This window comes from Siphateles boraxobius, unplaced genomic scaffold (assembly GCF_051911475.1).
Source record: "Siphateles boraxobius isolate OS27281-9 unplaced genomic scaffold, OSU_SipBor_1 37, whole genome shotgun sequence".
NCBI classification, from domain to species: domain Eukaryota; kingdom Metazoa; phylum Chordata; class Actinopteri; order Cypriniformes; family Leuciscidae; genus Siphateles; species Siphateles boraxobius.
Window position 1 is genome coordinate 3,536,984 of NW_027508997.1, and position 16,377 is coordinate 3,553,360.

General features: G+C 38.8%; 1 protein-coding gene across 13 annotated transcripts in view; it reads left to right on the plus strand.

Moving 5' to 3' along the window:
- dlg5a (discs, large homolog 5a (Drosophila)) overlaps nucleotides 1–16,377 on the plus strand; it is a 72,795-nt gene that overhangs the window by 30,271 nt on the left and 26,147 nt on the right. For all 13 annotated transcript variants that reach the window (XR_013190712.1, XR_013190711.1, XR_013190713.1 and 10 more), the window contains exons 6-17: nucleotides 2,552–2,811; nucleotides 4,170–4,482; nucleotides 5,443–5,673; nucleotides 7,271–7,455; nucleotides 7,537–7,662; nucleotides 9,303–9,435; nucleotides 11,108–11,235; nucleotides 11,344–11,519; nucleotides 11,625–11,728; nucleotides 13,316–13,408; nucleotides 14,452–15,330; nucleotides 16,215–16,335. Coding sequence is in view for 9 of the 13 variants with exons in the window: in XM_077197103.1 (XP_077053218.1) it covers nucleotides 2,552–2,811; nucleotides 4,170–4,482; nucleotides 5,443–5,673; nucleotides 7,271–7,455; nucleotides 7,537–7,662; nucleotides 9,303–9,435; nucleotides 11,108–11,235; nucleotides 11,344–11,519; nucleotides 11,625–11,728; nucleotides 13,316–13,408; nucleotides 14,452–15,330; nucleotides 16,215–16,335 (2,749 nt within the window). In the remaining 4 variants the exon portion in view is untranslated. The remainder of the gene's footprint in view (nucleotides 1–2,551; nucleotides 2,812–4,169; nucleotides 4,483–5,442; nucleotides 5,674–7,270; nucleotides 7,456–7,536; nucleotides 7,663–9,302; nucleotides 9,436–11,107; nucleotides 11,236–11,343; nucleotides 11,520–11,624; nucleotides 11,729–13,315; nucleotides 13,409–14,451; nucleotides 15,331–16,214; nucleotides 16,336–16,377) is intronic.

Genomic DNA, 16,377 nt, shown 5'->3' on the forward strand with positions numbered 1-16,377 from the left:
AGTATAACAAAAAGTGATTATATAACAAATAGCCTACCCTAACTTTAATTATTACAGGTTTGTGTAATATTCTGAGTTTGCATTTCACGGTTTTTATTAATTTTGAAGAATACTAAATCTGTATTTGCGCAAGTGAGATGAGTAACTGCATGCTCCCATTAGTCTACAACGACCATCCTGTTTACACGGCGCACAATGCTTCTACAGTTACTCCTGATTTCTCTTAACATGGGGACAGAAGAGGTGTCAGTCAATAAATGGGAAAACAAAACATGCGCTACTTAACACTGACTCGTGTTACTTGTAATGCCTTACCCCCAACACTGCATTCTGCTGTGGCTCCATTAAGAAAATCAAGTGATTTCTGGGTTACTACATTGAGGATTTCTTTCAATAATGGCTTAAAATTGTAAAATTGTGAATTATTACAGACTTTATAGTTGAGAAATTGAATAAAGAAGGGGAAGAATCGAATAAATCAAAGAAGAAGGGGATTGTGTTTAAATCCAAATTATATTCAAATTATTTTAGAATAAAACCCTTATTCCAAAGTTTAACGATTAACTTATTAAATTGTCTGGGTTTAGTCAGATGAATAGACTGAATAGAGACAGACAGTGTTTGTTCCTGAATGCTCTGGAGCCATTACTCCAGTCTTCAGGGTCACATGATCCTTCAGAAATCATTCTAATATGCTGATTTGGTGTTCAAAAAACATTTCTTATAAGCATTAAAAACTGTAGTGCTGCTTAATATTTTTGTGGAAACCGTGATTCGTTTTTCAGGATTCTTCTGTGAATAGAAAGCTCAACTGTTCAGCATTTATTTTGAAGTAGAAATGTTTTGTAATATTATAATTGTCTTTTCTGTGTCATTACTGTCAATTTAATATGTCCTTGAGGAATGAAGGTATTTATTATAAAAAATAAATAAATCTTACTGACCCCAAACTTGAGTGGTAGAATAGGTTTATAGTGAATTTTCTCCATGTTGTCTGCTACTTCAACGCGCTTTATCCGTCAAAAATGGGCTCAGTGCTGAAACTATTTTCAGAACCGCTTCTTCTTCGCAGCAGCGTCCTGCTAATGCACGCAGTGTGAATGTAACCTGTTAATATGGGCACCAAAATACATATGCGCTTCTTACGCTTGCTGTGTGAAACAGGCCTAATGGTACTGCCGTCAGCCAGAAAAGTGACGTTTGTCTGCCAAAATCGATCCCTGTGTTTTTCGGAGAACTCCAGGGACGTTTAATTAAATTGCAGAATTTGACGTTCCCCCGCAGCGCAGACTGTTGTGGGATTAGTGCGTCTGTTGCATCATGAACTGCAGCGTTTATATTGTAAATCCGGAGGCTGGGCATCCCATGGTAGTGCAACCAAATCTGACCTTGACATAAATCGGAAGCCAGGGGAAAGGAGATTATTCAATCAGATGCCACCGTGTCAACACACTGTCTGCTCTCTGCTGCCGTCGCCTTGATGGAATCAACCTTTTCCTGTCGGATTGATTTATCAGGGTTTCTTTCCGGACTATACCCACAAACACAAATGGAAAGGTTTAGAGCATTAGGATATCTCCTGCTTGTCTGTCTGGAGCGGTCTTAATTGACACAAAGTGGTTACATCAGGCATGCCAAAGGATCTGTACTGTAGCGTACAGATTGAAGCGTGATTTGACCCGTCAGCAATGCTTACGCTGCCCACAGGCCGCACAAAACACACTCCGCCTTCTTGTAAAGGTCAGCCTGGAAGGGCAAGTGCTGCCTGACTGATGGAGAAGGACAGAGGCTTTTGCAGTTAGTCAATACTCTAAGCACTGATTACATGGCCTATAGGAGAGTTAGATAAAGATGCCAATCAATCGGCACATGCAATCTCACTGTGGCTTGGTCAGGCCCTACTGATGTGGGTTTATTGCCTGGACAGGGAATTGCCTTCGATCATGTCATTAGGACATATAGTGTTCTAATAGGTCAGCATTTTGCAGAACAAGTGAACTTAATGCTGTTTGTTTAATACTGAATGCAGTGTTGCCTTTTTGTGTATAAGTGCTGTGACAGCATTTTGCATGTGAGTACTGTAGATATTTTATAGACTCATGATCGCCCTCTGGTGTTTGCATTGTAAAAGTTTAATTCAGGTGGTGATAAAAGCAAATTTATAACATTGATAGTTCAGACTCTGAAATATGATATGATGAGCCACATTCAAAACCATTGTAAAATAGGTAATATGACCACACATCAGTTGTATTTTACATTAATGCATAATGCCTGCATATATCAATACAATATCTTTTGGACTGGCCAATGTAGTCAACACATACCCTTTACTTTAAAAAAAAAAAATATATATATATATATATATTTTTTTTTTTTAAGTAAAGGGTATGTGTTGATGACTGTATGTGTTGTAAAACTTATTTTACAAATAAGTAGTGTCAAAAGGCTAAACCTTTATTTATTAATCTCATTTTATAATTTTTGTATTTTTATGTTGTTTTTCTGACACCTCACAGTAAAACAGGTTCATGAAAGCCTTTTTTTGCAGGTAATCAGGGAGAACGGGTCATCAGAGGTTTTGAACAAGCTCTATGACACAGCGATGGACAAGCTGGAGGGGGTGAAGAAGGAATACGACGTCTTGAGCAAAAGATACAGTGAGAAGGTGGCCAGTCACAACACTGATCTGAGTCGACTGGAGCAGGTGGAGGAGGAGAACAGGCGCTTGCAAAAACAAACAGACGCTCTGCTTAAACAGCGCGACACAGCCATCCAGTACCAACAGCAGTGGTCCTCATCTATGAGACGGTACGAACAGCATCAGTCAACTTCAGTATCTGCTTTAAGTGTTGTGTAACACTCTACGAGTAAATTTAAAGATTATACATCAACAACTTTTTAACTACTGTCATGTCAAACATAACCTGCAGCATTTTTTGCTCTGATTCTGAGGCAAGAATTGCGAAATGAATTGAAATATGGTAAAATATGTTAAACCGAGGTTTGTCTGATTATTTAACAAATTCCCACACAAGGATTTAGGGATGTGTAGAAGGTTTGATTGGCAGTCATTACATAACATAAAATATAGCCTATCACCACACATTTTATACAAGACATGTACATTGTTAATATTTAAAGGTCATACATCAACCGTTTTCTAACTTTTTCAGACACTGCAGTCATATAAAGCACAATCGGCAGCATTTTTTCTTTTTGTATTGAGTTTGAGACAAAAAGTGCTGAATGTATTGAATTGTGGTAAAATATGTTAAACAGCTGAAAGCATAATCAGATTCACACAAGGATTGAGGGATGAGTAGAAGTTGTGAATGACAGGCCCCCAGAAAGTGACTGTTTGGATTTAAATAGGCAAATGCTTAATGGTCTATGATTGGATCATTATTGCAGTGAGTGTTATGTTTCTAGCATGTTATATGTTTGGCAACAGATCTTCTAACCCTAATTGATGGAGTGTGTAGCTTTTCATTTCTTAAACAACCATGTGGGAAGATGCATCATGGCCATATTCCAGGATGACAATGTCAAGAATCATCAGGCTCAAATTGTAAAAGAATGGTTGGGAGGGAGCATGAAGAATCATTTTCACACATGAATTGGCACCTCTTGAATCCAACCCTTAAATTCATTCCAAGTCTTTGGGATGTGCTGGAGGAAACTTTACAGAGAGTGCTTGACTCTTGCATTGCCAATACAAGATCTTGACCAAAACTTGATGCACCTCTTGATGAAAATAACAGCACAACATTTATTTCTATTTTAGGGTTAGAAGAACTGTTGCCAAACATATAACATGCTAGAAACAAAATCACTGCAATAATGGTCCAATCATAGACTCTTAACCATTTGCCTATTTAAATCCATACAGTGACTCTTTTTTTTTATTGTGGTGGTTGTCTGGGTAGTGTATATTGTCATACATTTTATACAGGATGCGTACATTGTTTATATCCTTCACATAAATCATATAATTATGGTCCTGATTTCTGATGGCCAATCTTTCTGCCAATCTTTCAATTCAGTTAATCAATTAACATTCCCCGCTTATATAAAAGTGGTACTTAAGCATTCTAATAATAAATTAAATCAGTCATTAATCCAAATAATTCCTAATTAATTGACATGTTTAATTTGAACCCCATCAGATTTGACTCCTTGCAGCAGGAGCTGAGTAAGGCCTCAGCACAGAACAAGGAGCTGCAGAGAGAGATGGAGAGACTTCAGTCGGAGGTGACGCGCTACAAGAACTTCCAGCTGAAGGCGGTGAAGGATGGAGAGAAGTACAAGGAGGAGCGGGATTCTGTGTTTAATGAATACAGACTGATCATGAGCGAGAGGGACCAGGTCATTAAAGAGGTGGACAAGCTGCAGACGGAGCTGGAAGCGGCAGAGGCCCGGCTCAAAAACACTTCCTCTGAGAGGGTGGTGGCCAGTGAGGAGCTGGAAGCTCTCAGACAGGTAACACCTCCATAATAACTGATGTCAGAGAACACATTATGTTTCCATTCAAAGTTGCGAATTTAACCTGTGTGCAAAATTAGAATATCATCAAACATTTGCGAATAAAGCAGCGTTTCCATCCCATGTGTTCAAGAGAATAAAATTGTCACTTCTTAGGAAATTAGGAAGTTGCTGCAATCGGGATAGCCATTGTGGGTTCTTTTTTCCTACATCATAAATGACTTGCTTCTCAGAGCGTGCAGATGAAATGCGATAAACGCTGTCATGTTATCTTGCGTCGGATGCCTGATGTTTGGGAATGCAATCGTGTGAGGCGCTTCTGGGAGGTCATTATCCCAAAATCATTCAGATGACAGACTTTGGCTCAGGCATTTCAAAATGATCAAACCAACAGTTGAGAAGCAGTGCAATGAAATTGGTCTGCTGTTTAGTCCAGTTATCCAATCACGTTGACTGTTGAGGCAAAGTCACATTAATTATTAGATGCACATTGAGGGATTTATTTGCTAAATGTTTCTATCATAGTTAATGCACGTCCTCTTATCGGATAAAAAAAAATCAACTGCCTCCATTGAGTGTGTGTGTATGTGTATATATATATATATATATATATATATATATATTTTTTTTTTTTTATGCTCATCTTGGCTTTTCCATTTAGTGTTTTATTTTTTAATGCAATATCTCAAAATGCACACACAAATAGGTGGATGGAAACTATTTTTTTGGAAGCTATTTTTTCCCCCTGATCTTTACGGTCAGCAGTCACTGTATCCCTGTATACAGTATTCAAGATTAAGTTGGACTGGGCCTTGTTATAATATGCTCTCTGCTCTGTAAATCACCTTTCTGTTGCCAAGTTTGTGCTAGGCGGCCAGTGAATATAACATGCCGTTTTGAAAAAGCACTTTAAATCAATAGCGTATAACTGTCGCTGACGTTAGTGTCTTTTTGTAGGAGCTAAATTCATCGCTGGTGGATCGAGACCGTGCCATCTGTGAGAGAAACGAGCTGCTGGAAAAATACTGCCATGAAGTGAAGGACAAAGCAGAGGCCCAGAAAGAGCTGAGTCAGGCCTGTAAAGACATTGAGACAGTGCGGGAGGAAAGAGATGTGGCCAGGAAAGAGAGAACAGAAGCCATCATCCAGAGAGACCAGTTACTACGGGAATACTATCAGGCCAGACAGGTGCTTACAACATATGGTCACATTAATGACATTTATTAAAAAATGTATTTCATATTCTGAAGCTACATTCAGTCTTCTATGGAAAACCTGGAAGATGTGGGGAATTTTCCAGGCCTAAAAAGACTGATAAATGCGAGTAAAATTAATCATGGTAATGTTTATAGTGAAGTAATTTATTTTTAGTGGTGCTTCCATAACTCGTCCCGCATCGTTTGTTACACACTTATGAATGAGGTGTCAAATCGACCGGCTTATTGACGAGAGGTGTGCTCTTACTGTTATGAGCAATCGGACCTACGATGTTCAACAGAGCGGATGGAAAAGCGGGCAAAAAAATCCAATAGACTTACATTGACTGAATGATTGGGAATTTGAATCTCAACTGTCATATGCACACACACGCACACAAACGCACACAATCGCACGCACACACACACACACACACACACACACACACACACACACACACACACACACACACACACACACACACACACACACACACACACACACACACACACACACACACAGGGCCTTAGGAACCCTCTCTCTCTCCTTTATCTCTCTCTCTAATCTTCAGATTCAACATTTGTAATGAAGTGTTTCTATGTTTGACTGTTTACTTCTATGAAAAAATTCTATTGTTGAAATCTATAAATATGATACACTACCAATGAAAAGTTTGGTATCACGGTTTCCGCAAAACATTTTAAGCAGCACAACTGTTTTCAGAATTAATTATTATAATAAATGTTTCTTAAATACCAAAATTAGAATATTAAAATTATTTCTAAAGGATCATGTGACACTGAAGACTGGAGTAATGATGCTGAAAATTAAGCTTTGGCATCACAAGAATAAATTACATTTTAAAATATATTATAATAGAAAACAGTTATTTTAAATTGCAGTAATATTTGACAATTTACTGTTTTACTGTATTTTTGATTGAATAAAGGCAGACTCGTGAGCTGAAGAGACGCATTTCAAAAACATTATTACGTTACCAACCCCAAACTCTTGAACGGTAGTATCAGCACCCTTAACTATTTAAACAACACATTTTAATTGATTATGTATTAGATTCAGAGTAACTTGTGTTTCTGCTGCACCATGATTCAAAAACAAGTGTGATATTTTATATTGTATTTTACCTTTGAGGTTTTTATTTGAGATATTTATCAGCTGCTCTGTCACTGCAGTTATCTGCTGTTTTATGAACAGAAATGTCTAAGGGACATCCTCACCTTTGTTCCTGCCTTTCTTGATTATTTCACACCAGTATTCACACACAAAAAAACACTACAAACCACAAAGCTCATAAAAATCTCATAAGCTGTGAGCCATTGGATTATTCCAGTAGAAAAACCCCAAAGCTGATTTATTCAGTCAGCTTGAAGCTGAAGCAGCAGTTCTGCTAAAGTCCACTAGAGGTCTCTCTATCTTCTCTAGAATAGCTGTAAGGCTCAAAGTTGCTATTCTCACCTCCCTGGTGAAGCTTATATAACTAATTTCACTAATATGACTTTACAGATGTCTTAATTTGGGGAATGAAATTATCTTGCAGTCATATTCATCATGGATGTTTTTGCTACAGAAACAAGACTCTGCTACTCTGGATATGGAGCGTGCCAATAAGGAGATTGATGTGTTGAGGAAGCAGTGTGAGGCCATGTCTCAGGAGCTGAAGGAGGCCGTGCAGGAGGCAGAGGTGGCCAAGTGTCGCAGAGATTGGGCCTTTCAGGAAAGAGACAAGATTGTTGCTGAGAGAGAGAGCATACGGTACTGTTCGACATTGAGTTGATCTAAAATAAGCAACTGTTGGTGCTGATGCTTGAGCCTGTGTTTGCTGTGTTTTGGCAGGACGTTGTGTGATAACCTGCGCAGAGAGAGAGACCGTGCTGTCAGCGATCTGGCTGATGCCCTGCGTAATCTTGACGACATGAGGAAACAGCGGAACGATGCGGCCAGGGAACTTAAAGAGCTCAAGTAAACACTTTTTAGTCCTGCTTTTCTGTCAATCTCTCAGTCAGTTTTTGACAGATAATATACCGATAATGTGAGGCATTTGATTAGATTTACACCCAACCTCTTGTAAATATGAATGCATAAATTAATAAAGTAATAAATAACAAATAAATAACATCATAATGCAAAATAACATTAAATAGTTTAAAAATTGATAGGTAAAATAATGATGATTATCAGTGATTTTTTTTTTTTCTGTGCATGTGAACTGACATGCAGCAGATCGTTTCACACTTGTAATGGCCAATCATATTAATTTATGGCAAATGATTCATGGTCCTGGTGGAATTAATTTATGGTCCGAGTCTGTTATTTGGTTACAAGGCTCACACTGCATCCCAATTCGCCTACTTATACTATATCCTGAAAGTATGTACTGTTTTTGTGAAGAAAAAGTACATACTTTTGAGTGTGTAGCAGAAAAGTATGCAAGCTTTTGGACATACTACTTCGTCATACCTGCGTCTTTAACGGAGCTTAGTTACACGTATCCTGTCACCGTTTAAACTGCCCTGTCTATCATCTTGTCGCAGTTAAAATCCTCCACATTCAATTTAATTTCCCACCGTTTCGAAGAGAAATATAGTAGCACGTTGATCTGCCAGTCGTGGGTTTTTCATGTGGAGACTCTCCTCATGTGTTTTTCAATTTGCATAATGATGCATTTAAAAGTTAATGACCAAACATATCTTTACAAAAGTTCACAATGCTGTTGCAGATGTAATATAATGTGGATAACATTAAATAAATATCTTTTTGTCAGGTTAGATACTGATTAATCACTCAAACCCCTTTATCTAAACCTTTCTACTTAACCTTCGGACTCGCACATCCGTCAAGTTTGTAGTTTTTTAACACATTATTCGTGTTTGTAGTATTAATCGAATCCTTGTCCAGCGCGCAATGGGTTGTGGGCAATATTAGCCATTAGAGTGTGCACGGATCTGCACATCAGATTTTAACTGAAAAAAGTAGACCATCCGGGTGTCTTTGGAATACTCATTTCAACATACTCTACGATTTGTGACATTTCCAATTCTAATTTCAAATACTATTTAGGACGGATAGTATGCGAATTGGGACGCAGTATGCGTCACATCAAATTCCTGCTTCAGATGCCCCCTAGTGGTTATTCCATCCCCATTAAATCTCCAGAGCGCCCCCACCCTCTTGCACTAGACTTTTCTTTTCTTATGTCACTGATGCCCTCCAGGCTTTCCTCCCTCTGAGTCTATGAATCAGTGACAGTTTGCCAGTATTCCCCAACTACTTGATCCTGTTTTGTTCTACCCAGTTTTGAGGTGTGACCTTGATGCTGCTTTTATAACATCTCCATTTAGCACAGGTGTTTCTAGATTGCACAAACTGTGCCAAAAGATGCCCTGATGCCAAGCCGTATTATCCAACTGGCCTGTAGGACAGAGGCTTTCCCAGTCTTGCATCAGCAGCTTTTTAAACAACGTGATGGTCTTCACAAAGACTGTTGACATTTGACATTCTATTTTGTGCTGGTTTTAGTGGGCGTGAGATGAATTAGATGACTGTTTGGAGAGATGAGAGAGAAAATAGTCTGTCTTGTTTTGTGCTCTCTACCAACAAAGGGAGAAGATGGAGAGCCAGTTGGAAAAGGAGGCGCGTTTTTGCCATCTAATGGCTCACAGCTCCCATGATTCAGCCATAGACACAGACTCATTAGAGTGGGAGACTGAGGTGGTGGAGTTTGAGAAGGATCGGGTAAGAATGCAGAAATGCAAGGCACTACAGCTAAAAGCGATGAAGGAAAATATTGTGATCTTAAAGGTAGATTATAGTTAGGGAAAATATCTGGGAATATGTTTTCCAGGCCTGGAAAAAGCAAGAAAATTTCAGTAGGACTTCATTTTACAGGCCTGTTCTGCATGTACATATTATGTACTTGCCAATTAATTACCAGTAATTACAATAACTGGGTGCTAACACTGAACCTAACCTTAACCCATGTAGTTAGCTTATATTACTCAGTGATTTATTTGGCAGTACATTATAAGTGCATCTACTGTAATATAAAGTGCAACCAAAATTTCTGTTGGTAATACACATTTTTGTAGTTTTAGCCTTAAAGTGTTTTTAGCTTTATATTACTCTCATTTAGAACAAAACTACAAATGTTATATTTTCGAGAGAAGCATTCTTTTCATTGAGTCTTTTCAATGAATCTGTCAAACTGGTTCATACTTGCAAACTCTTAGCCTTTTTGATATTGAAATAGGCCATTCACTCGATTCATGGAGCTTTTGGGTGGTGGGGAACTGAAGAAAACTGACTGTCTTCAAACAATTTTTGAATCGTTTCATCTTACCTCGTTATGATGTCTCATAAATTAGTGCCAGATTTACTTTAGCTTAAGAGCACACTTCCAAAAAAGCGCTGATGGGAGTGGAAAGTTCTGTGCGTGATCTACTGACGACAAATTAACGAACACAGACGCAGCCGGATCATTTCAATAATGACCAACGCAATCTAGCAAGAGCAGTGCAAAGTAGCATCTGGTTTAAGACATGCTTTTTTTAATGCCGCAAACCCCAGTAAATCACCTCGCATGATTCATTTAAATACTCTCCTCCCATACATTTTTTCCGTCTGAAAAGGAAACTCCTACAAATGCACATGCAATAAGGTCAGCCGCAAAAATAACCCTGTCCCAAGCCTTTTCAGCCCTAATTTTTCTCTGTGTGTCTTTAGTAAATCCTGACAGTAGGTTTTTAATGCCAAAAGAGGGTTTGCACTGGAACAAGCTGTTAGTAAATCTGACCTTTAGTGTTTAAAGGCATGTTGCTGCTTTGTGTACTGGGGTAAACCACTGTGTTTCAGGTTTTACATTTGCGCCACCTACTATCAGAGAGCGAATTTGTATTTTTTTATTTAGCCAGTCTAAAATTTTATATAACAGTTATTAGGCTAGGCTGAAATGTGAGGTTTATCATTTTATAAAACTTTTTTGGCAAAACATGTTTAAATCGTATGATCACTTTACAGTCTAGGATGTTACCACAGATATTGGTGTTGTTTCAAAACATTTGCTACCTAAATAACATGCAGTTCTATTCTAAGATAAGAATTTTCTGAAACAATTTAAACTGCTGATTCCTAGAAAATCTTTTTTTTTGTCGGTCCGGAGTTTTCAAGTATGTTGTTCACAAATTTGTGTGAATGATTCATTAAAAATACTAACCCAGAAAATACAAATGACTGCAAAGGAAATTCATTTGTCAGAAAGGTATAACCTATAATTGTTTTGTTTCTGTTTTTTTTTTTTTTTATTGTTGTTCCAGGATGCTCATTCTCATCACTTTACCTTCATTTTAGTTTATTTTTTTCTCCATGTGGAGAGGTCTCATCTGTCTCTCCATCAATATCTTCCCAACAGGACGACATGGATTTGAAGGCAATGGGGTTTGATATTGCAGAGGGGGTGAATGATCCATATTTACCAGGGGATTGTGGGATATTTGTGACCAGGGTGGACAAAGGAAGTGTCGCGGATGGAAAATTGAGGTGAATTCAGATATTGAGTGTTTTTTAGATAATGCCCTCTGGAATGATACTACAGTCATTTCCCTGTTTATAGTTTTATCCTGACCGGCTGTGCCTCTCTCTCAATAGGGTGAATGATTGGCTGCTAAAGATAAATGATGTGGACCTGACTCACAAAGACAGGAAGCAGGTCATCAAAGCCGTACTTAATGGAGGCGGGCTAATCAATATGGTCATTCGCAGGAGAAAATCTTTAGGAGGAAGACTGGTTACTCCTGTCCACATTAATCTCATCGGACACAAAGGTATCAGTTACTTCTGTAACTGCCCACATCTTCCCCAACTCATTTGACCGTTTCTATAGCTAATTTCCCTTATTTTCTTATTAATTTTGGTCTGCACCCTCCCAGACGCTGGTATCACTCTTGAGGGTGGCGTGTACGTGGCTGCTATCGCACCGGGCAGCCCAGCTGCCAGAGAGGGATCTCTTACCATCGGAGACCGCCTCATTGCCGTAAGTCATCAAGCAGTCATGCGATCCTTTCTCAAATTGAAGTAAGATCGGCTGCTGTCAAGGATACGTTTTTGCTCTTATAAAAGTCTGACCTTAGCTCTCATCACAGTCTCCTAACTGAAGCACATTTTTAATCCAGTTACTTAACTTAAATGCACGGGGGCTCATTAGACGAACTGCCAATCAAATCCACTCCACTCCCTAAATGGAGGTGACTGAATATAAGACAGGTGATGTGCTAAGCGATAGCTGCCACTCTGGTGATAAGTAACACAGATGTTAATCCTGAGAACAGATCAGGTGTTACTTTAACTACCATGCTAGATACTAGGTAGTTGATATCTGTAACCTTTTGGCTCCAGTATCGGCCATGTCAGACGGCTCAATCAATAGTGCTACTACGTTTGCTGGATCTTATCATGAAAGGAATAGTTCACTCAAAAATGAAAACTGTGTCATGGTTTACTTGCAATCATATTGTTGTAAATCTGCATAGTTTGCCATTAAGGAAACAAGCACAAAAAGAGAAACTTTGATGAATGTACTGGCTGCCTTTTTCCATATAATTAAAGTAAACAGGGACTTGTGATCTTCAAAATTACACAAAAACACCAACAGGTATCATAAAAGTTTGCCATATGATTAGTGCAATATTTTCAAATCTTAAAAATAGTCATACGATAGTTTAATTAGAGGATCTTTTTTTTTTTTTCAGTGTTAGTTTTTATTCATATTCTCAATTAGCTTTTATTTTTTCAATTTACAATTCGATTGTAGGATTTTTATGTGCTTTTGACATTTATTAGGTTTTGTTTTAAAAATATTTCTAAATGGTTGTAATTTTGTTAAAAAAAATCAGTTTTAGTTCAAGGCAACATTTAAAACATTTTTTCATTGTTTAAATGTTCTGTTTTTATATTTTATTTAATCTTTATTTAAATTAACAAAATATATTTTAATAGTTTAACAATAACACTGATAAACTAAAAAAAGTCCACTAATAACACCTATGTTTAGTACTTAAATGTACTACATTATATGTGTGTACTACAAAATCACATAAATGCCTATTGAAATTGGACGCGATTGGTTCTTTTGTGTTGCTGACATCAAACCTGTGTATAATAGCACCATATTTGATTTGAGAGCTATTTTTGATGAATAACAAGCTTGGTACTTTGAAATATAGTGCACAAGGAGTATGGACCACTTTTTTGATACTAGGATTCTTTTTTCCATTCTGAGTCTCCTTACAGTATCATTAAATGGCTAGTACAAATCTTCAACATTCCTCTGTTTTTGTCTAACAGTAGAAAGTCAGTCGGTTTAGGTTTGGAATGACTTGATGGTGAGTAAACAATGACAGAATTTTTATTTCTGAGTGAACAATGCCTTTACGTTTAAAAAGATGGAAGGATTTATCCGAACTGGAGATCTTAAAGGTTCACCTTCCTTTCATTCACCAGGCATCAATTGTCTCTGTTCTCAAGTTTCCGAAGTCATTTCTGAGTTTGAAAATAGAAGTATTGAAAAGTCTGCTGGCACTTTTCTTTGGTGAAGCGCTGACCTAAATTTCTCCTTCCCTAGATAAATGGGATCGCTCTGGATAACAAATCTCTGAGTGAATGTGAGGCTCTGCTGAGGGGCGGCAGGGACTCGCTCGCTCTCTCCCTCATGAAGGTGATTGTTCTCTCACTGCTGTCTGAGCGTGTGTACCGTTCTCATTACCACATGCCAAGGTGCTGCCGTGACATTTATTCCAAGTCGTATTTGAGACAGCTGTGTCTGAGTTAGAATACCAACTCTGAAGCGTTACTGAGGAAGTCAGGTTTGGAAAATAGGCTAGTTTGTTTTTGTTCTCATTACTACTTTCAGTAATCAGTTGAGCCTTTGCTAAGCCCCTGCGTAATGCCAAGTTACTGAGCAATACTAACTGTTAAGATAGCATTTAAATATTTTTGAACGGAATTTTACAAAATAAATTCTTTGCATTAATTTCTCAAACATAGTTACACATGCTTCCCTGAAAGCATAAACACAGCATTTTATAACTTTCAGAGTTGGTTTAGAGTTTAGAAAACCTAACAAATCTAGAGCATGTGCACCTGAAAGTGTGACAGCCAATCATATGACGCATGAAGAGCGCCAGTTTGATTCGCTTCTTCCTAGAGAGTCGGCACAATTCACTTCTCTGCTGAAGATTAAAAGACTGTTCTGAAAAATATCACAAGTTTGAATGCATTTCCTATTAGGCTGGACTAAAGTTATCAGAAAATATCAGACTATATTAATACAAGTGAATTGACTAAATTGATTTAATTAATTATTCACATAGGTTCACAAAGAGTTTAAATAAAAATGTAAGTTTAGCAATGTTGAAAGTTGAGAGTGAATTGAGAGTGACTTTATTTCATCATCTATATATCATTTGTCATCTTGCTTGCATTGGTTTGCAATCTCTTATTCAGAATGAAAACTTGTTCTGGATCTGGCTAGGTATATAGTGCAAGTTACCATAGCAATGAACATCGCTAAAACCAATCCATTTTCTTGAAGCCAGAAATCCAGAGTTTGCTCAAACTTACTCGTGTAGCCTCTAAAACCGGCCTTTTATGAAATAAGTCACAGTAACAGTAGGTTATGTACTGTACCTCTGAATGTTTGTATTATTGATGTTGTGGTGTTTTAACTATGCCAGTCATGCTGAACCTGTCCATTAACAGTTCTTTCCACGGAGCACATCGGGGCAGAACATCTTTGAGAGCCTGAGGGAGGCCGAAAAATCTAACGGCAGAATCCACCTGTCAGATGTTCATTCACGAAACAGCAGAAACCTCAAGCACAACAGTTCCACTCAGACGGACATTTATAGTGGGGACTCGGGCGGCGAGAGAAGAAAGACCAGGACCGACGCAGAGGAGAGTGGTTATTCCGAAAGGAAGGTCTTCCCAATCGCCACCTTGCACCCTAACACACTCCGACCCGCTTCAGAGCTGGGACTGTCCCGCTACAGCGGCAGTGCCTTTCAGGAAGTCTGCTATACCCGCTCCGAGTCAGTCGGCCCCGAATGCGTTACCCTGGAAACCACCCTAGAGAAGAAACACAGTGGCGGCACTTGGCCTAAAATGGTGGTGGGTGTTTCCATGTCAACTGACAGCCCGGCGCAACTCTCCATCTACAGGTCACCCAAGCAAAGGAAGTCCATCTTTGAAGCCGATGCCTTCAAAAGGCCAGATACACCCTCGAAGACGGACTACCATTCGCCTCAACCTTTGAAAGCAGACTCCGCCCCAACGCCTCCAACCCCACCCACACGAAGTGACTCCTTCAAGTTCAAGCACAAACATCAGGGAAGCTCCACCTCAGAGTCCACCATCACCACGATCTCTATCCCCGAACCCAAGCAGGAGGACCGCAACGGTAACCTGTACTTCACCGAGGTGGGGCGCGAGGGCAAGGTCTTGAGCTCCAGGAAGTCCTGCGAGGAGGACATTGGTCGAATGCGGCCAGAGGAACCAGAAGTGAAGCGTCCAAGGCCCAAATCGGCCCCGGCCCTCAGGCGCAGAATGACTCCTCAGACCATTGCTCTCCAGAGCTTTCAGGTGAATTTATAGATCCGCTGGGCTTGACACAGCCAGCCGCCCCGGTTTTAATTAGCCTCGCAGCCTGAGATTGATCTCCCACTGCACCAGGAAGAAAGAGAGAGGGGAAGAGAACATTAGAAGTGCTGACACATGATGATGATGATGAGATGCAGAAAACTAGCTTAGCGTTCTTTTATTAGTATAATTAGTATATATACTAATTATAGTAATATAATCTAGTATTTTCCACTAACTAAAATATATATTTTAATATATGATATATATATTGAGTCAGAAATGTAGTAGAAGTAATATTAAAGGGATATTTCACCCAAAAACGAAAACTATCCCATAATTTACTCACCCTCAAGCCATCTTAGGTGTATATGACTTTCTTCTTTCAGCCAAACACAATCAGGGTTATATTAAATAATATCCTGGCTCTTTTAAGATTTGTAATGGCATTGAATAGTGCACAAGTTTTTGAAGCTCTATAAAGCACATCCATCCAGAAGTAATCCATACGACTCCAGTGGGTTAATAAATGCCCTCTGAAGCGAAGCGATGGGTTTTTGTAAGAAAAATATCCGTATACTGAGTATAGTAGCAAACACGTCAATATTTTGAATATGATGTAAAGAATGAAAAATGTTGAGTATATTTTATTAGCCAACCAGCCATTTCTTAGGATATTCTATAATATGTAGAAACATTTATAACTTTCTATAGAACTGTATACTGCATTATCTAATGCTGTGTGTGTGTGTGTGTGTGTGTGTGTGTGTGTGTGTGTGTGTGTGTGTGTGTGTGTGTGTGTGTGTGTGTGTGTGTGTGTGTGTGTGTGTGTGTGTGTGTGTGTGTGTGTGTGTGTGTGTGTTCCTGTTCGTTTGTGTGTTTGGCAGAGTTATTCAAATGATGGTGACTCTCTGGAGCAGAGGGAAGTACTGCGTTCCTCTCCTAACCGACCTCATAGACACAGTGTGGGTTTCGTGCCTACAGCCTATAATGGAACCCTGCCTCCCAGTGAGTTACACCTGTCCTAATCACAACCGAAGCCACCCATGG